Genomic DNA, 27,870 nt, shown 5'->3' with positions numbered 1-27,870 from the left:
CATAGCAATGACTTGGTGGTTTTGGGGTGTCCTCTTCCAGCCCACAGCACCCCTCCCTGGGAGCATACAAACATCTCTAGGCTGTTCCCTGTCCCTGTGGACCCATCCCATGGATGCTCCTGCTTTGCAGGGAAGCATCCTTCACCTGTGGGAGGCTTTCTGGAGCAAGGGAGGTGGTGACTAGCTGAGCATCTCAGTGCTGGTCCTCCTGAAGCAGCTGGGGTGTCCCCTATCCTCATTGCAAGTGGTGACAGCTATGTGCAGCCCAGTGACAATTACAGGCAGGGAGATGGATCACGGAAAGAGGGATTTTTATTGTCCGGGGGAAGCACACACTCTGAACATAAAAGGTAAACCCTGCCCCACCATCCCCACAGCCAGGAGCAGCCCAGGGACCCCACACTGCAGGATCTGACTCATGAACCACCTGGAAAGGGGCCATCTGGCAGCTCCCAGCCTCAGATCCTGCAGCCCACCTGGCTGGGGTTGCCCAGCAAACCCCAAAGACACAGGTGTGGCACTGCTCTGACCTCTGCTCTCACCAGCGTGTCCATGACTGAGTCCCAAATGTTGGGAAGAGAGGACAGGGCCAGCACCAGCCCCCTGTGCTGCAGGGTTTGGATGAGCTTCATCACATGCTGGCTGTGGGGAGGGAGTGCGCCAGGGCTGAGTGCAGGATGTAGGGTGCAATACAAATGAAACAACACATTCCATCTGTCCCCCTCACAAAAAGCTTCCATAGGAAGAAGTAAAATACCCGCCATAGTCAGAGAATCCATCAGCACACAAGTGCTCTGCATGGAAAGCCAAGCCAGCCCTGGACAGGCTGGTTTAGCCAGGATTATTGCAGCTGAGAAATGGCTTCAACCCACCCCCCACCCCCTTGTGCCCCAACAGGCCTGGCAGGAGCAGCCCTCAGGCCACATCCCACCAGCACCTGCACTGGAGATGCTGAGTTTGCTGTGCCGTGGGAAGGACAGGCTGCTGTGGGTCAGGCTGGACCCTGCAGGGAGTGAGGCTCCTCTCCAGTCTCTCTCCCCTCCTGTCACCCCCCACCCCAGCCATGCTCCCAGCAGGTGTTTTTTGCAGTGAGTTCAGCCCCACAACTGAGGCTTCTGTGCTTTGAGACCATTTTGTGTACCTAACATCCTACTTCAGTAAAACAGCTCCCAAACCCATAGAAAATTGTATTTACACCAAAAGGAAACTCCCAGCCCACAGCCTGCCCCACTCCCCAGTTCATCTGCACCTCTGCACCCAGCTCAGCCTCTTGGACCAGCTCCACACATCTTTGGAGGCCACTGCTCAGCACCAGGCAAGCTCACCTGGATGAGAGAGATGCTCCTGTGGAGGACAGACCACTCTCCCAGACACTGGGGTCACCAGCAGGGAGATCCTGTGCCCAGAGCCTCTGTCCCCAGCCATAGGACGCTGTGATTGCAGCTGGAAACACGGCCAGGACCCCTCCTCTGCAGGTGATCCAGCAGCCCTGGGCACTGGCAGCCAGGTGATGGCACAGCTCCTGGGTTTCTCTAGGACAGTATAAGAACAAAGAAGAGCTGTTTTTCTATCCCTCTATCATGCGCTCCCATGACCACACTCTCCCTTTCCTCTCTGTTCTGGGGGAGGCCAGGACGATTCTGCTGGTAGAGAAACCCGAGCTTGTGGCCCTAGAAAATATGCCTGGGCTGCCTGGAGGGCTGTGCTGGATCCATGGAGTAGTGCTGGTGGCTTAAAGAGGTGGAGAGTGTCCTGCAGCACTCCAGGGCTTCTTGAGTCTCCAGGTAGAAGTCCCTGGACAACTCTCCTCCCAGCTGGGAAGGATGGTCTGAAGGCAGAGACAGGTGCTCCTGGCACTGCCACCTTGTTTTCTGTCCCATGGCCTCCTGCTCTTGGTGGAGGTGGACCATGAAGTCACCTTCAGGCTGGTGCAGTTCGGGAGGCCCAGGCTGGAGTGTGCTGGGAGGTGCAGGGAGCAGGGCTGTCTCTGCTGTGTGCAGTGTGTGGAGCCTGCTCAGTTCAGAGATCCCAGGAGCTCCCCAGCTGCCTGATCCAAAGGAGCTGTGTGCCACGGCAAGCCCAGCCCACTGCTCCTGGTTATTGCTGATATGTCTGATGCCCCTGCACCTGCAGGAGCAGCTGGACCATCCCACTGGGTGAAGGGGTTGTCTCCTGTCCTGCATAGTTGTGGGGAGACCCCCAGTCCCACAGGGAAATAGCAGAATCATGATGCGTCTGCTTGGAAGGCTGCTCCCCCCTTCACCTGGGGGAAGGAAGCAGCAGGACCACCAAGGTATCTGGAATACCACGTTTCCACCAATGCTGAAATCACAGAGATGCTGGCAGGGCTCCAGCTCCTGGCGCCCCTGTTCCTGCTCACCACCCTGCAGCCCCTTTGCCAGGGTAAGTGTTAAGGAATGCCTGATGCAGCTCTGCAGAGCTTTTGGTCAGAGATGCCTCCTGGGGCCATTTGTGTTCAGCAGCTGGGATCTCATGGCCTGGATGCTGCTCAAGATCTTCTTCTGGTGGCCCATCATGGTGATGCCCAGACTCCGAACATCCCTGGAGAACAAAGACACTGTCAAAGACACCTGAGCCAGGCCCCAGGGAGACAACTGCATCCATGGAGCAGCCCAGGAGCCTGTGCCTGGCTCTGCTCCACCTGCACATGAGCACAAGGCTGGTCCTGCCGAGGCTCCATGGACATTCTCCCAGGGACAGACAGACTGCCATTCTCTTGGACATGTCCTCCTGACAAGGCTGCTGTGACAGCCCTGTGGGAGCAGGAGCTGGATCACTCCTGACAGGCTCGTAGGTGACAAGATCAATGCTGTGAAATTGGATTCAGTTTTAGTGAGATGCCCTCAGATAACCCAGTCAGAAGGATGGATGATGAGCCTTCCCCATTCAAAAGATTCTCTGATGTGCATGACAAACAAGGATCACTATCAGCTCAATCCCAGAGCAAAGGCCCCATGTACAGCTCCGATCAATACACATGACAACTCTCTGTGTCTCTTTGCCTTCCCTTTCACTGCCACAGGAACCACTGTCCAGCAGCTGTCTGCCTTTGGACAGGGAACAAGGCTCCTTAGAGGCTGAACAGGCTGTCACTCCTGGTAACAGCAAGGGATGAGAGATGTAAGCAGATATAAGGGCAGGAGCTGGCATAGTTGCCTTCTTTTCTGGTACTGCTTGGATGCTCCACCTTGGAAACTCCCAAGACAGGTGGGAAATCAAGTTCCTTACAGCAGGAGGGTGATGAGACACATCTCCAGCTCTATCTACTTAACCCACCCTTGGTAATGTGTGAATGACCTTCCAGTGATGTCTCCCTCCTGGCTGCACTGAGCAGGGAGCCAGTCCTGTGCACAGGGGTCTGACAAAGCTCCAAGGTAATGCCCAGCTAAGATTGTTTCCCAGTGATCCTAGAGAAGCTGTGCAGAATAGCACAGCCACACTAGTCCAGAGGTGCCTTTTGCAGGGAAAACAAAGATGAGAAGCACAAGGAGACAGCAACCTCTTGCGTGACCCTGCTCTGACCAGGAGGCTGGGTTAGCAACCCAACCTGGAGCACCTTGCAACCTGAATTACCTCCTATGGGCCTATGGTGACATTGGAGAGCCACCATAGAGCACTGGAGGTGACCTGGAGCTCACAGCCTCTCAGTACAACTCGCACACCTTCCCTCAAAGCTCAGTGAAGCCTTGGACATTGTCCCAGGTCTCACCACTATGTGCCTGGAGATACCTCTCCAGCACCAGGGACCAACCAGGCCAAGCCAGCAGAGGCAGGAGGTCACTGTTTGGGGCTGGGGGGTTGGTGTGGGCCTGAGCACACCCAGACAGCGCTGTTTGCTCCCTGATACTCACTCGAGGTTCATGTGCATCACCATGCCCAGGGAGGAGTACCCAGCCATGGCAAAGTTGTCCCGGTAGTGCCCCAGGCGGATGGAGTCCAGCCAGTCCTCCACAGTCAAGCAGCTGCTCAGGTCCAGGAGACCCCTGTCCAGGCGTGTCTGGGTGAACCTGGGAGCAGAACAGAAGGGGTTAGACAAGAAACGTTGGTCCAAGGTGAACAGGCTGTGAGGGCCACCTGAATGCACCTATATAATCAGGAAAACATTAAGGTTGGAAAAGCCCTCTAACATCATCAACTCCAACTGTTGACTCAGCACTGCAAGGGCTACCACTAAACCATGTCCCCAAGTGCCACATCCACACCTCCAGGGCAACCATGATGACTTCACCACTGCCCAGGGCAGCCTGTGCCAGGACCTGACCACCCTTTGTGTGAAAAAAATTTCCCCAATATCAAACCTAAACCTCCTGTGGCACAACTTGAGGCCATTTTCTCTTTTCCTGTCCCTCATTCCCTGGGACCAGAGGCCAACTGCTGCCTGGCTGCCCCCTCCTGTTGGGGAGTTGTGGAGAGCCAGAAGGTCCCCCTGAACCTCCTTCTCCCCAGGCTGAGCCCCTCCCAGCTCCCTCAGTCTGGAGCCAGGGTGCTCCTGACCCTTCCCCAGCTCTGAACACACTCTACCCCTCCATTTTTGTCTTGTCATGAAGAACCCAGAACTGACCCCAGGATTCAAGGTGGGGCCTCACCAGTGCCCAGCACAGGGGGGAAATCACCGCCCTGGTCCTGCTGGCCACATTATTCTAGATGGCACAGCTCTCCCTTGTTCTCCTGCCCACCTGGGCACACAGCTGTGACACAGCTGATCTGCAGATCATGCAGAGGACAGAGAGAGCCCTAACAGGCAGGTAAAGGCAGGGATGCTGCTGCATGGGCACTGCTGCACTTTCTTGGCCTTGGCATGGGAATGCCGTGGTGGGAGCAAGGGGATGAAGTGCAGGAAGTTCCTCCCTACTCACCACAACCTCTGTCCACGGGCCCTGTGCACGTCCATGCTCCCAAGGGCAGCCATCGGTGCTACAGCCAGTCAGAACTGCAGCCCACATGCTCTGAGCAGTATCCAGTCATTAGGCCCTGCTCACACAGGGGTCAGGGAGCCCTCACCTGTTGATGGTGCCTGTGCACTTGAGGCTGTCGGGGTTGCGGATCAGCTTGTCCAGGATGCCGACAATGTGGGAGAAGCGAGGCCGCTCGCTGCGCTCCTTCTGCCAGCAGTCCAGCATCAGCTGGTGCAGGGGGCTGGGGCAGCCCATGGGGGCAGGCAGGCGGTAGCCTTCCTCCACAGAGGTGATGACCTGCAAGGAAGCCACAACTGCAGGGGGGCTGCACCCCCATCCCACTCCAGCCCCACCGATGGGAAGATCCATGGAAGCTGGTGGGGCCGTGGAATGGGAAGCAGAGGGATGTGCACAAGCTCCATGCTAAACAAGTGAATGGCTGCCTGCAGGCTCTGTGCAGAGCTGGCAGTGGGCTGGACTGTAGCAGACCCCACAGAATTGTCTAAGACCCCGTGGAGGGCTGAGACTTAACAGTAGGAATTGCTGAGTCATGATGAGACAGCAAAATAAGCTCCTGTCTTCCGCCTCTCAGACCCCAGCTTATCTCTGTAACCCCATAGGTCACTTTCCCCTAACCCTTACTATTGGACAAGTTTGGATCCCTCTGTACCCTATAAAAAGGGGCTGTTTTAGCCCATTCAGCAGAAGAAGAGCCGTCGCCGGAACCCTTCACAGACCCCTCAATAAACCATCGCTGTGGAACACCAGGACCTTTCCTTCTCTCTTGTATCTGCTTCTCCCCCTAGCCCTCTGGGACCTTAGCAAGCAAGCAAAGAGCTGAAATCGTAAGAGAGCTGATAATCACTAAAGAGCTGAAATCCACTAAGCTTGCTTAAGGTAGCTGCAGCTATGAGTGGCCTGGGTATTTGGGATAACTCTGTCTCCAAGAGGAGTTGAGCTATCTGGATAGGACTGCCTTGCTCAGGGACAAAGCCTGCTCTGCAGGCAGGGGAGACCTTTACTGGACATCACACACACACAGGAAATCAGTGCTATGACAACAGAGTTGTTTAGTGGTCCAGTGGCCTAAAATATTGCAGCTTCCCTCCAGGAGACAAGCCATAATGGCTGCACTCACACTCAGTTTTTCTACAGCTGGGGTGTGGCACTGGTTGGCAAGGCTGGAGGAAATGCTGCTTGAAGAAATTTTGTGGAGGAGGTAGTGTAAGCCACTGCATTCATGCCCTACTGTCACCAAAGACACCACAAAATAAAAAAAAAATAGGAAGAGAGGGGGCTCCCAGCACGGGGGCATTTATAGTACTCATAGGTAAAAAAAGGAGTCCTGTTGTTCTGCAGAGCTGAAATACTAATTTTACCGCCTCCTTTTGAAAATTTTGCCCTCAGGTTGTGGTCAGGATTATAACCTACATTTCCCTTCAGATTTTATGCCACTCTTGAGGTGAGAATGGTTCCACACAACTCAGACAAGCCCAAAGCCTACAGCTGGGTGGTGCTAGCCTGAGGCTCTCAGCAGCCTCATTTGGAAGGGATGGATGCCCAGCAGTGGAACTGGCAGGCTGGTCCAGTGGGGCTGCAATGATTCTAGGAAGCCCTGACCCCTCCCAGGGACTGGAAAATGTGGCACAACATGAGCTGACTCTCTCCAGCCAGCAGAAAGGCAGGATTGTGGACAGCCACAGAGCATACAGCCAGTGTGGCAGTGATCTCCCTGCCTGCATCTGTACTGGGAACTTAAGTCAGTGTCCCCAGGAATAGGGCAGGATTGTGAAAGGCCAGCAGGTAAGTCCATATATGAGCTCTGGTCACTCCTGGGTGCCACAGGACTGCAAAGGCAAAGGCTGTGCAGTGCAGGGATGGAGTGCTGTCAGCACAGAGGGGACATGCACCCTGTGCAGAGCCCTGGGAGGATGTGAAGAGAGGCAAGAGCTGATCCTTGGGCCCCTGCCAGGCTGGCTGGGAGGGCAGGAGGAGGGGCAGTTGGCAGCGCTCACGTCGCGGTTGGTCATGTTCCAGTAGGGCCGCTCGCCGTAGGCCAGCACCTCCCACATGACAATCCCATAGCTCCACACGTCGCTGGCCGAGGAGAACTTGCGGTACGCGATGGCCTCGGGAGCCGTCCAGCGGATCGGGATCTTCCCCCCCTGGAAAAGGAGCGAGAGTGGAGGCTCAGAGCAGGCAGGGATCAGCATCCTGAGCTCTGCAGATGGGACAGCTCTTGGACAAGCTGGGGTAGCATCTTCTAAAAAGGACTGAGGAAGTAATCTGCCCAAAAGAAGTCCAGGGGTGTATGTGAAGGACAACTTCAAGGTGTTTCCAGCAGAGCAAGGAGAACATTGTGCTCTTTTACAAGGTCTTCATGCACAATTTGATTCCCCTGTGCTCAAGAGACAAGGAATTCAAAGTGATGAAGAGGAGCCCTGGGCTACCAGAGCACACAAGCACAGAGCTAACTGTGTGTGTGCAAGCAGAGAGCCTGACCTGAGCAGACAGGGAGAGTGATGGGATGTGCTCCCTGTCCTTCCCCGCTTTGACAGGCAAGGACTGAAAAGGCAGATGCATTCAATTAAAGGACCATGCTGACAAAAATCAATATATGGACTAAGAATGCTTTTAAGTTGGAAATGTGGTTGCCAGCCATCTGAAGAGGAAAGTTGCAGCATAGGGGACATTGGGTGGGCTTCCCAGAGCCCTGGGGCAGGAATGGTGTGCCACCACCATTCAGGGATACCTGTATAGGGAGAGCTGCCTCTACCCAGCTGAGTCCTGCCTGCTCTGGCATATCATGGCATATCACATGCCATGATAAGGCATATCACATGCCACGATAAGGACTGAAGATGAACAATGAGTCTTTTGGGAGAGTTCCTTGGGTGAAGCAATATCCTGAGCATGTTGAAGACAACACAGGAGGAATACAAGTTTCTGAACACAAAAGAAACCGCATTTGCGGGGTACCCTGACTGAGACCTCACCAGAGATCTGACTCTGGCACTGCATCCTTGTGGTTCAGCTCTACCCACACTATGCACTATCCAGTCTTCTTCCAGAGCAACCAGCTCTGGTGGGTTTCACTGCACCAAGGTACCTCAAAGCACCAGAAACCAAGCAGCAGGAACCTTGCCCAAAGTTAAATTATCTGGAATTACATGCTGTTTCTTGAGACACCAGAAGGGGCAGATTAATGCATAGACACACACACACACACAGGGAGCCCCTCTGGCTCAGCTTCTCCACTTTGCTGAAGCCAAGCAAAGACCATGGAGGGCCGTGTTCTTTAGGCTGGGCCATGGTGCACTCATTCCTCAGAGCTATAGCTACTCTGGGACATGCTCAGCATCAGCTACCCCAAAGGAACCTGAAGCTCTTTCTGCTTCTGTAGTTGTGGTCTTTCTGACAAATGATGCTTGGACTCCTCTGCTGCCTCCAAACTGGCCTCCATCAGGAACAGTCTGTCCACCAGATATGTTCCAGGGGAGCACACCAATTCTTTTCATGGCTAGAGAAGAGCAAAGAGAGCTCAATTTATTTAACGTATTCTATGTGTTTCATGAAAATGTATTTCATTTTGCTCCTAATGACCTCCCATGGAGGAGGACATCAAGAAACAGAGCTGCCAGGTTGGCCAGAAAAATCTCAACAGGGCTTCACAGACAAAAGTGTCCTGCATGAAATAAAACCACAGGCTGCAAAATCAATTCCCACCTTTTCCACATCCATGAATGAGGCAGAGTCACATGGAAAAACCAGTGAGTGGCCACAATGTTGAAGGGTGGACCAGAACACCCCTATGGATTGATGGCTCTAGGACAACTGCAGAGTGGATGGAGCTACACAGCCTAGGGAAGGACTCCAGTGGAGACACAGAGGCCACACACACCCATGGGAGCAGCTGGCTGGGGATGTTTGATAACTCCCTGTCCTGCCATCCTGCTGCTCTTTGTTCACTGCACACTCAGTTCTGGGATGTCCCTGTGTCAAGGACAACGCTTTAAGGCTCAGGAGCTCTTTGGGTTTGAACTGTTGGCTCAGATATCAGCAGGAAGTGACATCGCCATTCCTGCCCTACCTATTCTGACTTGAGAGTCTCTGACTTTTCCATGTGTCAGAGGCTTTGGGGCAGCAACCAGCAGCAGGGACCAGCTCTGTGAGCCACCCACCGTGGTGGTGTAGGCAGCGTCGGGGTCGTCCTCCAGGATGCGGGAGAGGCCGAAGTCAGACACCTTGCACACCAGGTTGCTGTTGACCAGGATGTTGCGGGCAGCCAGGTCCCGGTGCACGTAGCCCAGGTCAGACAGGTACCTCATGCCTGCCCCAATGCCCCGCAGCATCCCCACCAGCTGGATGATGGTGAATTGCCCATCGTGTTTCTGGAAAGGAAATAACCCAGAGTTCGCTTGTGGTGCTCACCACCATCCTGCTGGTGCTCCTGTCATTAAACCAGCTCCCAGTGCCTCTCATCTTTGGCTTTGTACATCCTCTGACCCCACTGCCTCCTGCTTGTGCCCCTGCCCACTTCCTGCCCTCTCAGTGCCTGTGACATCTGCTCAGGCTGTTGTCCCTGCTTTTTCAGTGTCACTTCAGGGAGTCACACACAATGCCTGGAGCCTGTGTCTGCTGGAGAGGTGAGAGCCCAGCACCCACAGCTCTCTCTAAAACAGGGGTTTCACTGGCTGTGAGGCTGAGGAGCAGGAACCAGCCCCAGGGGATGTGCAGGGAATGAAAATACAAACTCGCTCCTTACCCTGAGGAAGGTGTCTAGCGAGCCGTTCTCCATGTATTCAGTAACAATCATTACCAATTTGCCTGCAGAAGACAAGGGAGGTCAAGTTAGCAGAGAAGTCACCTTCCTCCAGGAAGCCCAGTGCCAGGTTCTCACTGGGAGAGACATGAATTCAGGTCTGTGGGTCTTCTGCAGCCCCTCAGACTGGTGTCACCCCTGCACTGGGCAGGACTGGCCCAATGATGGGGATGTGGCAACAACCCAGACAGGTATCCCTCCCTCCAGGTGCTATTGACATGGCTAGGTCAGTTTTGTTACCCTGCTGGAATTTGCATGCCATTAGTGTGAGGCTTTGCATCAGAATGTGCCTTTTTGGAGGAAGACTTCAAATTACGATTCAGTACAGGCAGCCTTTAAAATAAATGCCTTTGAGTAGGACATCTCCCAAACCAACAATAATCTGGAGCATGCTGCAGAGCACGGTGTGGAACTGCCATGGGGAACTTTGTTCTGGAAGAGAAGGCAAGGGGATGGCTGTCCCAGGTAAATGCAGAAATCTGAAAAGCCACCTGGGGCAGTGAAGGATGGAGTGCACCCAAAGTGAGCCCTGACCCACATCTCCCAGGTTGCCCGCAGGGAGATGCATCCCAGCTCTGCTCTGCCATACACTCCCTCCCCTGCCAGCCACGTACTCCTGGTGACCACCCCCTCCAGGTGGATGACGTTGGGATGGTCGAACTGTGCCATGATGCTGGCCTCACTCAGGAAGTCCCGCCTCTGCTTCTCTGTGTAGCCTGCCTTCAGTGCTTTGATGGCCACGGGAATCTCCCTCTTCCCTGGCAGCTTCAGGCGGCCGTAGCACACCTCTCCAGACTCCCCTGCAAGGCAAGGGAAAGTGGGAGCATGGAGAGCTCCTCAGCTTCTTGTGCTCACCCACCAACACCATGAGTCATCCAGTCTATCAGCATACTCACAGCATGCCTCAGTCCCTCTGGGTTTCAGCCTGGATTTCGATCCCCTCCAACCCCTCCACAATTCAATCCTCTGAAAGGATTGATCAGCTCTTGTTTCTAGTTCAGAAAGGGTGGGAACATATGAAACCACCTCTCTCTGGTGCCTGTCACTGAAGGCAATGAGCCAAGGGCAGTGATTACAATGGCATCATTCCTCTGGGTTCAGTGTCAGGCAGCAGCTGGTGAAGTTCCAGCTCCAGCTCTGCATTGTCCTTCTCCAAAAGTCCCTGTTCCTATGCAAAATTCCCTTTTGTTCTGAAAATGTGCCATTTTGCTTGCAATTTCATTTGCATCTTGTCACCCAGGTTTTTTCATGGGTGCATGTTGGGACACCCATGGGGACAGGCTGAGCCATCTGCTGTGTCAGCCTGAGCCACCAGTCCCACACCTGCTGACAAGCAACCCCCTGCACCAGGCTGCTCCAAAGGGTTTATTTCACTCCCCCAAACCCCCACTCTGTCCAAGGTTTTGATCTCACAAGGCTCAGGAGCAGATGAAGCCCCGCTGAGCACGGCTCTGATCCCAGCAGGCCAGGGGCATGGCTCAACCTCAGAGTATGGATTTCCCTGAGCAGACACCAAGCCAAGGGGCAGCTGGGCACCAGCACTCACCAGACCCGATGACCTTCTCAATCTTGATCCGGGAGGCCTCTATTTCACGGGTGAACTCATGCACAGCTTGGCAGGGGTCCTCGTATGTGTGGGGGTCCACATAGAACTTGGACTCGGGGAACTTCACTGCCAGGTTGCAAAGTGGAGAGAGGAGATCAGCACTCTCAGGCAGCCCTGCTGGGAGGAGGGACACCAGCCACAGGGCAGAGGGTGGGCAGGGGCAGGACAGGCTGAGGAGCCATGGAGATGCAACACAAGGAACCCTAAGTCACGCTTTGGTGCAGCAGGGTCCTCAGAGCAGTTCAGGACCTGGCTGCCCAGGTGTTCTCCACATGATTGTCCCACTCCCCCACTCCTGCCCCTGGCCTGCTGCTCTCTGGCATGATCCTGCTGCACTCTCAGTGCACAGTGTTCAACATTCAACCCCATTACCAGGATGCCCCTGAGATCAGATCGCCCACTCAAGTCTCCTAAGACACGTTCCCAGAAGGAGGCAAGATACAAAGACCTTCCCCCTGGAAACCACAGCACTGTCAGGGGGTAACAGTCCATCTCTGTCCATCCATGGGGCTGGAGTTCTTCCCAGAGAGTGTCCTACCTTGCCCATTCTGATAATGCATCTTCTCCTCATCAGAGTCCTGGAAAGCCTTGCTGTACCCACAGTGCCTGCCACAAGAGGACAAGGGTCAGAATAGAAGCCCCCATCCCTCACTCCCACAAGCATTCCAAAAGCAGGGTAGAAGGCAGTGCATGCTGGGGCTGTGGGCAGGCAGAGAAAACACTTGGCCATCCACCAGCTGCATCCCTGCATCTCACTGGACTGACACTTTGGTACTCTCCAGGTGCTCTCCAAGGCTTGGCAGTGCTAAAAGCATGTGAGCTCCACGTGCCTGGTTCAGCATGCTCATACAAAGCACACAGTCTCCCTTGGATCTGTCTGCTGTAGAAAAGATCTCTCCACCCCTGACCTACCCACCGGTCCATCCAGTCACCTCTTGTACTGGTAGTGGTTCTGTTACTGGTATTGCTATTGCTCGTGCTACTGATATTCCGTATATCGTATATTATAATATACACACTGATTTATTACTATTCAGCCTGCTGGCATGAGGGGAAGATCTGGAGACTGGCTCTGCCTCAGGGAAAGTGGTGACCCTTAAAAGAAGTCCCTTGGCTGCTTATTAACCCTGGACCTATAGATGCTCTGGACAAACTGAAAGGAGAAAAGTTGTGCTCAAGTGCTCCCCTCCCTCCTGTCCCTGCTGGAGGCCTCCAGGAAACCTCACTATCCTCAACAAAACTCTTACCTCTTCTTGCAGATCAGAACCACCAGCAAGGTGACAAGGCCAGTGATGAGTGACAGGCAGATCCAGACAATTGTCATCGTGTGGTACCGGAGAGACACTGGAAAAAGCAGGGTAGGAAGGGGCTGAGCTGGAATTCACTGCTGAGTTCAGGCACATACCCACCCCATGGTCGTCAAAGACAAAGTCTTGGGCTGACAATGCAGTAATGGTCTTCAAAGATGAAGCACTGTCCCATCTATTCCCAGTTTTGAGCCTCTCCCAGTGTACAGGGACTATTTACATGTGGGGAAGTCAAGGAGAGATCTGAGAAAGCCATAGTGACACAGCAAACAGGTACAGAGAGGAGACTGGAGCCTCAGGACCTCTGCAGGTCCTCCCTGGCCTAACTGCTGCATCCTTCCTCCCTTTTCTTTCTAATGTATAAGCATAGAATCACAGACTCATTAAGGTTGGAAAAGACCTCTAAGATCATTGAGTCCAACGATTAACCCAACATGGCCAAGGCCATCACTTAAACATATCCCCAGGTGCCATATCAACAGATTAATCGAGCACTTCCAGGCATGGTGACTCTACCACTGTCCTGGGCAGCCTGTTCCAGTATCTTCTTTCAGTGAAGAAATATTTCCTATTATCCAACCTGAACCCTGTTTCAACTTGAGTCTGTTTCCTCTTGTTCCAAACATGTCAGGAATGCAACCTCAAGCAGTCCCGGCAGGCTGAAACACTGGGGGGATGTGCCTTCAGGTCCCCTCCCTGTGTGGCAGAGGAACAGTGGCCATGGAGAAGGGCATCACCAGGCCCCAGGCTCCCTGCCCCACACTTGCCACACCCCACACCTGCACACACTCACCTGGCTTCCCCGTTTCCACCTCCACGGTCTGACTGAACCTCCCGCAGCCGGCAGAGGTGCGAGCCCGCACCTGGAAAATGTAGCGGGTTGCAGGCTTGAGCCCAGAGATGGTGGCAGTGGTGCTCTTGGATTTCAGAGTTGAGTAGCTCTGCATTTCCTTGTCCTGGGGAAAATCAACAACAAAACCTTCTCTGCATTAGCACGGCAACCACACGGTCTTCCAAAGAAGCCCCTTGTGCAAGGCTGGCTGATAGCAGGGGCTCTCTGAGAAACAAGCTCAGCGTTACCTTCTCATAGTACTTGATCTCATACTCCAGGATGATGCCGTTGGGCTGGTCCGGCTCTTGCCACAGCAAGGTGACACTGTTCTGGCCTGTGCTCTCCTGATGCACCACCACCACCTGTGATGGGGCTGGGGACCAGACAGGGGGTTAGGTGCCTGCTGAGGCGGGGCAGCAGGAGACAGCAACAGAGAAGGGTGGAACCAGAGGCCCAGACAGGACTCCTGACTTAAACCAGGTTTCTGGTTTAATTAAAGCCATGTGGAGATGAGTGCTGTGATGGGAATTGCAAACAGGCTTTTCCTTGTTTTGGCTGCATCAGTCTCTTTCCCATGGAGTAAGGAAGCTCTGAGAAGATGAGAGAGGAGGGCCCTGTCCCAGCACAGGCAGGAGGGGACACAGGTGATTTGCTGTGATCTGGAGCCAGAAAGGAGAAGGACCAGTGTGGTTGCAGGTCATGGAGAGTGTGGAGGCTGGTGGGCCTACACAAAAGGGTCCATTACAGTTCCTTGGATGGACAGACCCTAAGTTGGAAAAAATCTCTGCTGTACAAGGCAACTGAGCAAAGCCTCTCCCAGGATGCTTTGCTGTGTATGCAAATGTACCCCAGTTCTACCTCCCTGGTTGGCCCATTGGCCTCTCCACCCCTTTTTCCTTATATGTATATGCCCTAGAATGTTCTCCTTCCCTGCTTTACCCATTGGCCCCATATGGCCACAGTGTCCAGCCCCCTTTACCCTATTGGCTGCCACCCCTTGTCCTGCCTCCGTACTGCCCTGAGCCCTCAGCCCATTGGCCCTGATGCTCTGCTCTGCCCTCCTTGTCCCCCATATTTAAACCTGGACTCTCCACTGTTCTTTTATCTTTGTCCCTGGACCCCTTCATGCATGGCTGGAATAAACCTCCTCCTCAGAGCTCCATGCAAAGACCCTTTCCACTTCTTTGTCATTGGTGATTCTAGAATAGCTACGTGAAGTGTGTGCTGGAGTGATGGTGTGTGTGCTGGAGTGATGGTGTGTGTGTGTGCGTGTGTGCTGGAGTGACGGTGCGTGTATGTGTGTGCCTGTGCCACCAAGCGAGCAGCTCCGTTACTGGAGACGTTTCTGGAAGGTCGGGCACCGCTGCTGCTCGTGCCAGTGCCAATGGGCCAGCGGCTCACAACAGGAGATCCCTACTGCACAAGAAGTCCCTTCTTGTTCTACCTCTGGTAAAGGGAGAAGGGCAGGGGAAGAGGGAAAGGGGAGATGATGAGCATGGTCAGGGTCTGAGCAGCAGTCTAAAAGTGCCTGGGGGTGCTCTACTGCCCTGGGATATTTGTCATCTTCCCAGTTCTGAGCTGGGAGCCTGTGAATCTGTTCTTGTACCTGTAGGCATGCCTGAACTGTAGCTGTCACAGCTGAAGGAACCAACTCACCAGCCTCTTTTCCTGCTGGGAAAATATCCACTGGGAGTTCCCCAGAGTGTAGTGGGTGCTGTGATGGCCAGGTGCAGCCATAGGGTCTGACTCATGGGAAGGTTTCGGGCCCCACTTGTGAGCTTCATTGTCAGGTGAAAAATGGGACGTGGCAGCTCTGGGGAAGACAGAGCTGCAGTGGCCATGGCTGCAGTGCAGGGGTGTCGCCAGAGCAGCACAGAGACCAAAAGAGGCCACAGGGACTGCAGCAGCAATTTTAGCTCTTTGGGGCTGGCTCCTCTGAGAAGCAGAAAATGCTGCTGGTACAGAGCACCCTGCACCAGATGGGGAGATGGGACAGGGTGGGATGGTGGGAATCAGTTAAACTGCATGAGCATGGGCAATGCCTTTTCTCCAAACAGCCCAGGGAATCTGTGCTGCAGCTGCCTCAGCCATTGGGGCTGGGGGGACAAGGGTGACAGCAGCCAGGAGGTCCCCCCATGCAGTGTTGGGGTCCCTCAGACCCCTGGAGGGCAGGGGGCTCTGCCACATGCAGCAGCTGGAGCACAGAAGCTGAACTACTAAATTCCCAACCCCACTGCTTTCACAGCACCTGCTCAGAATCCATTTTGCAACTGAATGGTCAAAATAGGAATACTTAGCACTTCCTGAGAGCATATCCGTCTGAGACATCAGGCTGAGGCAGCTCATCAGCACTTGGAGGGATTGTGAGGGATCAAGCCAGCAGGACTGAGCCATTTCCACATGCTGCAGAAGTGCTACAGGCTGGCATTAGTGACAAAGGGACCTGTTCTCATGCCAGCCATGAACTAACCAGCAAGGCTCCCAAGTTTCTCCCACTGGTACCTCTGCCACAAGACCAGAAGGGGCTCAGCATCATGGGAAGTTCTTGTGGGCTCATTCAAACTGGGAGGACTGACAATGAAGGTCAGTCCCTGCCCTGATCTCTCTGCTGACAGTGTGCTCCATTGAAAAATGCTATGGAACAAAGTCCTGTCCTACCTGGGCTAGAGCACTGCTCAGAGGAATTTCCTGAGGAAAGATCATTTTGCAGTGAGGGATTTGCAAAGGTGAGATGTGCATAAGAGAGACTTTTCCCAGCAAACATTGCTGTCATTTGCCAGGGCCTGGCACTGGTGTGAAGTAAGAGCAGAGTATGAACTGCTGCCTGGCCCTTGGGAAGGGACAAAAGGCTGGAGGATCAGCCTGAAACATTTATACTCTCCTTAGTGTTCCTGTCAATAAACAAGTATTCTCTCTCTCCCCTGTCTCTTGCAGAAAAGGAGCCTCCAACAGTGTCTGCAAGCTGAAGTGAAGGGAATGGAGAAGGGAAAAGGACCCCATGAAGCAGAAGCAGAGTAGGGTAAGAGTTACCTTGGGCAGCAATTTATCCCCATCCCATTCCAGTTCCCTGAACCCACCTCCAGCAGCATAGAGGACATGGGACCCATTTCTTGGCTGTCCCAAGCCCATCACCAAATCAGCCCCTCACTGCTAGAGCAGGTTCTGGCTCCTGCAGACACCGCCTGGAGCAATGATGGAGCAACATCAGCATCACCCCGCAGGCCAAGTCTGGAGGTGGGTCTGCTCCTCCTACCTGCCTGGTTTGTCGTGATGTTGGCCACCGCGGCTCTCCTGGACTCCAGGCTGAGGTCGGAGACGCCGTTGACGGCCTCCACCCAGAAGGAGTAGTTGGTGTGTGCCAGCAGGTTGGTGACGGTCAGTGCTCCCTGCACCAGGCTCATCTGCTGCGGCACGAAGCGGATGCCGCTGCCGCAGGCCTCGCACGGCCCCGTGGCGCCCACGCAGCGCCGGCACCGCACGTTGTACACGACATCTGCACGGCCACCCTTGTCCAGCGGCGGGCCCCACTCCAGCGTCACCGAGGTGCCGTTCACACTGGAGATCAGGTTCACCGGAGCAGAGGGGGGCCCTGCAAGAGAGGCAGGGATTCAGGCAGAGCAAGGGCTGCTGGAGTATTGAAATGGTGGAATGTGGGACCAATGGATGTTGGAATCCAGGACATTCCTCTGGCTACCCTGGAGAACTCAAGACCCTGGCAGGGGCCTCAGAGACTGTGGCATGGGGTCAAAAACACCTGTGCCTTTGATTTTAGCCCATGGAAAAAGCTACCAACTTTGTATGAAGATGTATAAGCCACAAGAGTTTGAGTAGAATGATAGTGAATTTTCCACAGGGTGGAAAAGTAGAATTTTGGGGTTTTTAGAATGGGGGTTCAAGAGGAAAGATGGAGGAATCTGGGCGTGTTCTGTCTTTCTCCTTCTTCTTCTTAGCCTCCATCTTCTGCTGTGATGGTGGCACTTTTGGATTGGTTTAGAGTAGAGACAGACTGTCTAACATAGGGGATAGGTATTGGAAAATTATTGTAAATAAAGTACATGTAGTTTTTAGTATAAAAAGATAACACCACCCTGAGGGCAGTCAGTGTTCCACAAACTGACCTGCCAGACAAATCTCAGCAGGTCAGAGAAAGAATGTTATAGATAAGGAAAAAGAAACAACCTTGAGAACGAGAGCCAAGGAATCCCGTCTTCTTCTTTGGTCTCGGGGCTGGGAAAAAGAGACTTTCTAACACCTTGGGGTCATCTCGAGACCAGAGACCCCATCAAATGGAGATGTGCCTTGGGCAGCAGGACCTGAGCTCACAAACACTGCTGCAAGGGTGTCCTAGGGTGGCGTTATGATGCTTGTATCCCCATTCATGTGTTCTGTTAATGTTGGATATCATGTTCTGTACCTTTAAGACTGGTTCTGAAGAGGGAAAGTTTTGTTTTGGTTTTCTTGTCAGCCTGGCGGGACACAGAGACTGCAGCTTTTGCTTTTGCTGCTTTTGCTTTTTGCTTTGCTCTCTCGCTCTTGCTTGCTTCGCTTCTGCTTGCTTTTGCTCATTAGCTAGTTTAGCTAAACTGTCCAATTTCTTCCTGGACGGTTTCTCCTTTCCTTTTTCTGATCATTTCGAACCTGCTTTGGACTGGGACCTGAGAAACACCAAGATCCTGCACCTTCTGGCCTGCAGCAGCAGCCCCAGCGCCAGAGGGACTGAGAACAGAGTGACCACCCCCCCAAGAGAGATTTTTCTGAATTTGTCATCTTTTTTCAGAGCGGTGCCATCCGGTATTGTTCATTTTGTGTGCTGGGGGGTGCTGTGCTTGTTAAATAAACAGGTTCTTTCCACTCCTCTCCGAGGAATCCTTCCCGAACCGGTTGGGGGGGAGGGGCTGTGGGGGTTTGCTTACTGGAGGAGCCCTAATTTGGAAATTCTCCTCCAAATTTGCCCTAAACCTCGACAAAGGGACACAGAACTGCCCAGAGCAGCGAATGTGCTGGACATGAGACAGCAGACACAGGCAGGGCACAGGGTGAAATGCCCTGGAGGTAAAACCATCAGGATCAGGATGCCAAATGCCAGACAGCAAGAGCTGGTATTAGTTCTGGGGGAAGCAGGAAGCAATGGTGAGGCATGAAGATTTGTGGGGAGAGCCACAGTTGATGAGCTGGATATGCTCACCTAAAGGGAAAGGTGAACTCACATTTCCTTGTCAGACTAATAAACTTGGGTGGATATTCCTTAGGGAAATACAAGTCAAGTGCTGCTTATCCCTCCTTCACTCTGGCCTCAGCTAGCAATGCCACACCTGTCTGTCCTCCTGGACCAACTGCAGAAAGGAAGGACACTCCCTGGGATGTCCTTGTCCTCTTTTAATAGCACTGGGCCCCTCAAAGCAGCATATTGCAAAGCTGAGCTGAGACCATATGACAAACCCTGATGTCACCCACAGAGGAGAGCACAGCAACACTTGCACTGACCCCATGGCTTCCTAGGGGTGTTTGACCACCCAGTGCACTTCTAGGAAAAGAAAGCTGGGGTGGGGGTCAATCACTTCTCCCAGGTAACAAGGGACAGGATAAGAGGAAATGGCCTCAGGCTGTGCCACAAGAGGGTTAGATTGGGTATTAGAGAAAATTGCCTCAAAGAAAGGACGGTCAGGCTTTGGAACAGGCTGTCTAGGGAAATGGTGGAGTTACCATCCCTGGAAGTGTTCAAACAAATGTGTGGATGTGGCACTTGGGGGCATGGTTTAGAGGTGAGATGGTGGTGGTGCTGGGCTGATATATGGACTTGACAAACACAGAGACTTTTCCAACCTTAACGATTCTGTGACTCTCTGACCCTGGTCAGTGGCGTTTGGAGAGCAGCAGGATGGGGCTGACACAGAGACAGTGAGGGAGTGCAGCTAAGGAGGGCTCTCAGCTCACATGCCAGACAGATACTTGGGGTTGTAGGGCTGGTGGAGCACCTTGGGCAGCAGGTACAGGGCCAGGGGAGAGTGCTGGGCTCAGGCAGGAGCAGCAGCTGGGTCCGAGGATGTGACACTGCCCCAGTGCAGCACAGTGGGCACAGGACAGCCAGGGTTACTCAGGGGGTACTCAGAGGCTACTTAGGGGATACCCAGGGGGCACTCGGGATTCTCAGGGGATACTCAGGGGGTACCCAGGGGGCACTCAGGGGATATTCAGGGGATACCCAGGGGGCACTCAGGGGATACTCAGGGGGTACTCAGGGGATACCCAGGGGGCACTCAGGGGATACTCAGGGGGTACTCAGGGGATACCCAGGGGGCACTCAGGGGATACTCAGGGGGCACTCAGGGGATACCCAGGGGGCACTCAGGGGATACTCAGGGGGTACTCAGGGGGCACTCAGGGGATACTCAGGGGGCACTCAGGGGATACCCAGGGGGCACTCAGGGGATACTCAGGGGGTACTCAGGGGATACTCAGGGGGCACTCAGGGGGCACTCAGGGGATACTCAGGGGGTACTCAGGGGATACCCAGGGGGCACTCAGGGGGTACTCAGGGGGTACTCAGGGGGCACTCAGGGGGCACTCAGGGGATACTCAGGGGGCACTCAGGGGGTACCCAGGAGGCACTCAGGGGGCACTCAGGGGATACTCAGGGGGTACTCAGGGGGTACCCAGGAGGCACTCAGGGGGTACTCAGGGGGCACTCACGTGTGCAGGCGGCCGAGGGGGGGTCCTGCACGGCGCGGTAGAAGCTGCTGTCACAGTGGCACACATGAGCTGCCCGGCTCTCCGAGTGGCTGTGCAGGGGACATTTGGCACACAGCTGGTCCCCAGGGGCTGATTTGTAAAATCCCAGCTGGCAGGCTGCAGGGAGAAGGGCACAGGTCAGAGGGATGTGCCTGGATGAGGATCATCCCACAGCTCAGCAGATCCCACCAGCACAAAGCTCAGCTCTGCTCTCATGTAGTGCACAGCAAACCAGCCTTTCTCCCCTGCACCTGGGCGAGTCCCCTCCAGCTGCTTGTCTGGAAACTGGGCTCTGTGGAAGCTTCTGTTCCCCCAGCTGCACTTACTGCCATCCTGACACCCGTTCCCCACTGCTTCACAAACAAACTTGGGTGCCTCTGCTGTTCAGGAGCTGCCTGCAAAGCTCCAGGTATTCTTGCCCCTGTGCCTGCTGTCCAGCACTGTCTGCCCTCAGGACAGAGAGCATTGCAAGGATCAAACCGTGCAAGCACTGGAAATCTATTGGCAACTATTCCAAAATACCATTTATGGGGCAAATTTACAACACAATCCTCACTTCATGGTGATTGCCACAAACACTGGCTATGCCCAGGTTCCCAAAAGCATCTATGTGGGAAGTTTCAGAAATTAAATTTTCCACATCTGGAACATGGTACATGTCCCTCTGTAAGACCCTGGGGTGCTGCCACACAGAGCAATAAGTTTTCTTACACAAAAGGATAGGGAAAGAGCCTCTCTGGTTGCATAGTACAGCAAAAAGGCACTGCACGCCTGCTGCCCTCCCTCTGGAGGCAGAGGGAAATTCAGGCCAAATGAGACAGCCTTGGAAAAAAGTTTTTTTCTGACAATACTACCTGCCTGCAGTTCCTCTGCCTCCTCCTGATACAGGAGCTCATCTCACACCCATTGCTCTGCTTCATCCTACCCCTTCTCCCAGCAGCCCCTCAGGTAGATCATTTGTCACACAAACAAACAGCTTGTCTCTCGTTAAAAATCGATTTCTTCAAGAGGGACATGTGGCATGTCAGGTATCTGTCTGGGGGTGGAAGGATCTGCCCTCTCCTGCAGACTTAGATTCCAAATAAGGGAAAGCAGGCTCTGTCTGGGTCCCTGTGCTCATGAGGTACTTTTAGGACCAGTTCTAGTGATTCAAGGATTATTCCTGACTCTGACTCATCTCTGTTTTTTCCCACTGAGGTAGTAATACCTTCATTTTCTCATCTTTACCTCCAGTGGCCAAATTTGCGTACAGCCTCAATCTTTGCTTTCAGGCATGTAAAAGGGTTTTTTGTGATCCAGCATCCTCAGTGGGCTGTGTCCCTCCATGCTGTTTGTTCTGTTTCAAGGTGCTGATTTGTTTTCTTATTAATAACACTCCTTTCCTTGCCACAGATCTCCCTGGACTGATGCTACCAGCATATTCCACCTCTCACACACTGTACAGTGACACAAGGGCCTTTTTATAACTGAGCCACTCTAGTAATGGCAGCTGAAGGCAGTGCTCCAGTCATGTATCCCTGGTGTGGGGAGCACTTGCTGGTCCCTCTCTGGGCGCTGTCACCAGTTTCTGTGGCACTTTTACACCAAATGCTCTGTTAACAGCAGCAGTGATACCACTGGCAGGATGCACATGTGCTGGATGTGCCAGAGGTGGTGGCACAGGCTGGTGTCACACCTTGGTTCAGCAAAGACCAGCAGTTCCAGACTTTGTTCCTAAATTTCTGCTTCTGCACTCCCCAAAGGGCATCAGGGCAAGGAGTAGAAATGCCCAAAATTGGAGATGCAAGGGAAGGCAGATGTGAAATTGCAGCAGCTTGGGGCTGGTTTTGTTCCTCAGCTCTTCTGGCACCTTTCACCTCCTCAAGGGCATCAGGAGAGGAGACAACACGGGGGATGCAGATTTTCAGGGGATTTCCTGTCCTCCCAAGGACAGCCCGAGACATTTGGCAGGCTCTGGTGCTGACTGGTCCTGAGGATACCAAGAAATTCAGGGTCTCTGCCCTTGCCAAGTGCCCCCTGATGCAGCACCCTCCAGTCTGCATCATGTGAGCGCAGATACACCCTGTTCTCATGTGGGGACAAATCTGGGGGGCAGCCAGCTGGTGGGAAAAAACCAAACCAAATTCCCAAAATAAAACATAAAAAAGAAAATTTCCCCGTTTTCCTGTGTGGGAAAGGATGAAGACACTGCATGAGCACGGATGGGAGCTGAGCAATGGGACAGCCCCAGTCGGTGCTGGGCAGGTGCAGGACAGGAACTGCTGCCTTTAACTTGTGTGAATGTCCCTTGGACCTGCAAACCATCATCTCTACCCATGCAGCAACCAGCCACTTGTGGCTCCAGAGGCACTGGAGTGCTTCCCTCCACTGCTATTTAATTAAGGGCAGAGAAATCAGTGCTACCTCAGGTAGGAAAAGACAGGCAGCAGGAAGGATGGGAACACAAAGCACAGCAGATTTGCACGGAGCAATTGTAATCACTTAGCATTTAATGCTGTAAAAAACCCATTAATTACCTGTAGCAATGAGTCACAATTATTTTAGATGCACTCAAGGGGAAAATTATACTAAATGACAAATTACAGGTGAATTTGTGCACCAGGGCAGAGCCATCAGGAGCCAGCTCCCAGCACATGGACAGCATGAGCACGCAGGGAGGGCTGGGGAGCACCTGGTGCTGGGACAGGCACTGCTCAGGGGGTCATGCACCTCTAAGTGTCTCAGTGCCCACTTTTGAGGGAAGCAGGACATGTGCAAAGCCTTCAGGGGAGAGGGCACCAGCTCCAACCTGCACATAGTATGAGACACCTTCAGTACAGGATGCCAGGCATGTCCTGCTCTGGACTGAGCTCTCTCATGCCATGACAGTGACATGTGAAAGGCCAGGACTTCTCAGGTTAGCTCTGGGAAGAGCAAACAGCAGAGCCGTGACCAGTAGGAAAAATTCAATCAAATGCACCAGGTCTAAAACACACTGGGCTCCACAGCCGTGGTTGTGACACACACAGAAGCCTCCCAAGTCTGCAGCCATCCAGCAGAGAGGTGCGGAGTGGTTGTTCTGCTGTTTTCACGGCAGTCAACTATGGCCACCTGCCAGAAGTGCCCTCCCTGGAGCCCTGGGGAAGGCAAGGGTTTCTTTTACTCCTATTATTTTATGTGATAGACTCCTTTGCTCTGAATCTGAGGATCTCAGGTCCTGCCTCTTTGTGAGCCACCAGAAGTGCTGCAATGTCCCAGTGCCAGCCCCAGCTGCCCATCCCTGCAGTTTGATCTCACATGCACGGTGGGACAGGAGCAGCCCTTCACCTGCCACTCAGCCCAAGACTTGTACACCTGCATTCTTCCTGCAGCCCAGGCACCCGGGTGATCCTGGTGTCACCAGCAGAGCCTACAAACCCCAGTGTTGAACCTGTGCTGGGCAGAGCACATCTCTAGCCCTGTATTGCACAGATGAATCCCCTGTGATCACTCCAGACCTGTCTGGGTCTATCCCGTGGGGCTTGCACTGATCCCCCCACCCTGCACTGCACACCTTGCCTGTTTTCCCAGCCCACCAGCCCCACTGTCACGTGTCACCTGCCCAAAGGACCCTGCAGCAGCAGGTTTGTCTCAGGAACAGTGAACGTGGAGGGCCCTGCCAGCCATCTGGAGTTCGGTCCATTTGTTTCACTCCCCCTCCATCCTCTGGGGACAGGACAACATCTGCTAATAAGCTGGCAGAGCTCAGGAGATGATGGATGGACCTGTCAAGGATCCGCTAGCAGGGAATGAGCTGCTCCTCTCCCTCTCAAGTGCTGCCTGGAAGCAGGGCTCTGCAGGTGGCCCTGGTGGGACCACCAAGGGCTGCTCCAGCAGGGCTGCAAATGCCAGCACTGCCCTCATGTCAGTCTCTCCTGGCTCTGTCCTTTGCCCAGGAGGTCTGGGCAGGGTGAAGGCATGGCTGAGGGTGACATGGGGCAGCTCTGTGACACTGGTGCCACCCTTCCTGACCCTTCAACAGATCTGGGCATCTGCAAGCAGCAGAAGAGCAGCCATGTATCTCCCTTTGGCCATGCTGGGAAGAGATAGAGATGGAAATAAAGGTATCACAGCCACTGTGACAGCCAGAGACAGGCACCAGTCCCAGAGCCCCCCAGGCTGCACAAGCCAGCACAGAAAATCCCAGCCTCCTTTCAACCCAGTTTCAGCATGATGCCTCAAATCTCAGCTCCCATATGACACAGACACTGAAACAGAAGCCAGTTATTCTCAGTCATGTCTTAAAATGACACATTTGCCTCATTGCCCAAAATCTTCTGTTTTAGCAGGGCTGTGCTCCCCTTTCCCTGCAATCCCAGGTCAGCCCAGGCTCTGTGGCCTGGAGGGAGTTTGGGGGCCTGGCTGGGCTGGTGCTCTCAAGTCATCTCCTGGTCCAGAGGTCATGCTGGTGCTCACATACCCTCCTTGTGCTGCTTGTCTCCACTCTGCCTCAGCCCTGGTCATCTCTGGTCCCTGGGTACCACATTAGCCTGTCCACAGCCCCACTACCACCTTGCAGACCCTTTGCACAGTTCACAGATCTTCCCATCACCAATACAACCCATCTCACCACTACACACCCCTGAACTTGTCTCCTATTGCCCCAGACTCCACCTCATATCACTTCCCCACTTCTTGGCCCTTCTTCCCACAATTAACCCACTTCACACCCCATTGTACCCCTGAGTCTTTCAGAGGGGGAAACAAGAGGAATTTTTTACCTATGAAAGCTTTGCAAAGCCAGAAGGACCCTGTGCTTGGGGCTCCCAGCAAATGGCACACACAGCAAAGGACACCCTGCATCCTTCTTGGTGATACCCAGATTTCACTGCCACCAGAACAAGTTGTATTTAGGAGGGTCCTGGCCTTCCAAGTGGAGTAATTCCACTTGTAGTGCTGGGAAAACTAGAACTGCAGGTGCACAGACTGGCTGCATCCCAAACTGGAAATCTGCATGATGCTGCCATAGAAAAATCAGCAGGTCTTAGAGTCAGAATCACTTAGAACCACACCTCTAGCATAGAATTCCAGAATCCCAGAGCGGTTTGGTTTGGAAGGAACCTCAAAAATCATCCAGCTCCCCTGCCCTGCCACCTTCCACTAGACCAGATTGCTCACATCCCCATTCAGCCTGATTTTAGTACTGTTGGACACATACCTGACACTCTTCTCTTTCCTACATCTTAAAAAAAATGAAAAATAAAAGCAGGAAACACCCAAGTCCCAGTTTGCTATGAGTGCTGCTCTGCTGCCTGGTGCAGACATCCCTCTGTGGGAGTGGAGGTGGGGCTGTGAAGACTTGTGTAGGTGAGACACCCTGACATGCTCAGAGCAAAGGCTTTTTTATAAAGCTTACCCAGGGAAAGGCTACAGCTTGCTGGAGTAGGATGGAAACAGGCAGCCTAGTGCCAGAATTAGAAAAAAGCTGTTTCCCAAACTCAGTCTTGTCAAAGAGTTTTAGACAGAAGTATCCAAAGCTTCTGAAAAAACCCCACAGATTTCACCAGACCAGAAGCAAACCCAGAAAACGCAGTCTAGAGGAAGGGGTGTCACGCCTGAAGGGTGACAGTGCTGGAGGTAACTCTGTGTCCATTGCAAGGCATGAAAGAGGAAAGGACACACAGGACACCAAGAGCTTCATCCCATCCCTGGCAGGAGCTGGAGTGCAGTTTGGGGGGGCATGTGAGCCCTCTCAGCACATCCATATGGCTGTGGATGTGCAGAGGGGCTCAGCTGTAAAATGAGGGTGCCCAGACATGCCAGGGCCAGCACAGCCCTTGGCCCCCTCTGCTGAGCTCCACCAGCCTTTGGATCTTTCTCCTTCCTGCAGAAGTGGCAGCAGCAGCAGCAGTTTTCAGAAGGGGAAGAAGCCCTGACATAAACAGTGTCATAAGCGGCATCTGGAGCTCCTGCCAAGGGCAGAACAAGTTTCTGGCAGGGCCCTCCTGCTCTGTGGGAGGAGGAGAATCTGCTCCATGCAAGGCCATCTCACCAAACCTCTGAATGTGCCGGTGGGGAATTTGAGGTCCTTGCCCCGTACTGTGCTACACTATCCCCAGTGTAAGGACTGGTGCAAAATTCCAGGTCTTTCTTGTGCTCTGTGTCCTGACTCCCCAACAACAGCTTCCCAGGCACGTGCACACTGGAAATCCAGAGGAACAGCCTGTGTTCACCACCCAAAGGCAGCCAAGTTTTATGGAAGAGTTCAAAATAAAAATCCCCTGAAAAAAACCCACATTCCCAAACTGCTGAATGTCCTCATCCATCATAGCCCAGCTGCTCCTCACCACTTCTCAGAGGGACACAGAGACCTGCTAAGCACAAATAAAATTTGATTAATCCCCATCACTACCCTGAACTCCAGCTCACTATCATTCTCACCCTTCATTTCTGTCAGCACTGAAACACAGAAAACTCAGAGGAAAAGTGGCACACAAAATATTCAGCCAAGGACAAACCCTATATTGTTGTGTTGGTGAGATACAGTGGTGCTCTGCAGGCAGCTCCATCCTTTTTGTTTGTTCCTTAGCAGAAAAATAAGTGAATGGGTTCAGGTGCTGGGGTTCTGCTTTGTTTTGTTTTCCAAGCAAATGCAATTAGCCACTGCATTTTAGAGGTGGGAGTGATGCTGGAGATCCTGGGATCACTCTGTCCTGCTTCCTGCCTTCTCCAGTGATCTCACTGGGCTGAATTAGCTACACACACAGAGCCCAGCACCCCTGGGCTCCAAGCCTGAAGCCAGGTCTGTGACAGTGAGCTGGAGATCCTGGTATGAGACAAGTGTGAATCCAAGGGTCCCACCCCAAGGCTGGATAAGCCTCTACAGGAAAAAGTCTTTCCTAATGAAAAAAAGAAAGAGAGCAGGTTTAGATGGTATATTGGGAGAAATTCTTCCCTGTGTGGGTGGGCAGGCCCTGGCACAGGGTGCCCAGAGCAGCTGTGGCTGCCCCATCCCTGGAAGTGTCCCAGGCCAGGCTCGACACGGCTTGGAGCAGCCTGGGACAGTGGAAGGTGTCCCTGCCAATGGCAGGGGCTTGGAAGGAGATGAGCTTTAAGGTTCCTTCCAACCCAAACCTTTCTATGATTCTGTGCTCCTAGATAGTCACAGCTTATGCATCTTGGAAGACAAACTGGCTTCTTTCTTTCTTTCTTGGGAGGATGCAGAGCTTTGGGATAACCAGGAGGTGACATGATCTCACCAGCAAGTATTCCCTGTATTTTACAGAGCAGCTGATGGCCTTGCAAACCACAATGAAAATCTTATAAGTCACCAACTTTTTTTGATTCTGTTGCCTGGCATCACAGAAAGGACTTTTGCATAACTCCCACAGCACCACTTTGGAACTGTTTCTGCTCCTTGCATTGGAAGCTTTGTCTTGGTACACTCATGGCAGAGCCCCTCTGTGTGGGACACCTGGGGCATTGGTGCCACCAGCTCTGGGTACCAGGTACAGCCTGGTACCAGACAGCAGGCAGAGGATGCTGCAGGCAGGTAAGGCTGTGGCTTGGGCCTACCACGTGTGTGCTGGGACTTGCACAGAAATTCCTCTTGAAATCCACTCCATGAAAACTGAAACATCTTCCAAGATATTTGCTTGGAGCTGCCATAACAGGATATTCTCATAGAATCATGGAATCAC

At 53.4% G+C, this 27,870-nt stretch overlaps 1 protein-coding gene across 2 annotated transcripts in view; it reads right to left on the bottom strand.

Annotated features, from left to right (window-relative positions):
* Positions 1-294: 294 nt before the first annotated feature.
* EPHA8 (EPH receptor A8) overlaps positions 295-27,870 on the bottom strand; it is a 55,150-nt gene continuing 27,574 nt past the window's right edge. For both annotated transcript variants that reach the window (XM_071448752.1, XM_071448751.1), the window contains exons 4-17: positions 20,174-20,329; positions 16,737-17,072; positions 13,732-13,856; positions 13,445-13,607; positions 12,592-12,688; positions 11,883-11,950; positions 11,285-11,410; positions 10,353-10,538; positions 9,682-9,743; positions 9,098-9,307; positions 6,932-7,081; positions 5,023-5,213; positions 3,873-4,028; positions 295-2,562 (exon numbers count right to left, since the gene is read on the bottom strand). In XM_071448752.1, coding sequence (XP_071304853.1) covers positions 2,448-2,562; positions 3,873-4,028; positions 5,023-5,213; positions 6,932-7,081; positions 9,098-9,307; positions 9,682-9,743; positions 10,353-10,538; positions 11,285-11,410; positions 11,883-11,950; positions 12,592-12,688; positions 13,445-13,607; positions 13,732-13,856; positions 16,737-17,072; positions 20,174-20,329 — 2,141 coding nt within the window. In that variant the 3' untranslated portion in view covers positions 295-2,447. The remainder of the gene's footprint in view (positions 2,563-3,872; positions 4,029-5,022; positions 5,214-6,931; positions 7,082-9,097; positions 9,308-9,681; positions 9,744-10,352; positions 10,539-11,284; positions 11,411-11,882; positions 11,951-12,591; positions 12,689-13,444; positions 13,608-13,731; positions 13,857-16,736; positions 17,073-20,173; positions 20,330-27,870) is intronic.

The sequence above is a fragment of the Agelaius tricolor genome, unplaced genomic scaffold (genome assembly GCF_023055355.1).
Source record: "Agelaius tricolor isolate 1412-34295 unplaced genomic scaffold, bAgeTri1.0.p SCAF_28, whole genome shotgun sequence".
NCBI classification, from domain to species: Eukaryota; Metazoa; Chordata; class Aves; order Passeriformes; family Icteridae; genus Agelaius; species Agelaius tricolor.
This window is presented reverse-complemented; position numbering and strand designations above follow the sequence as displayed.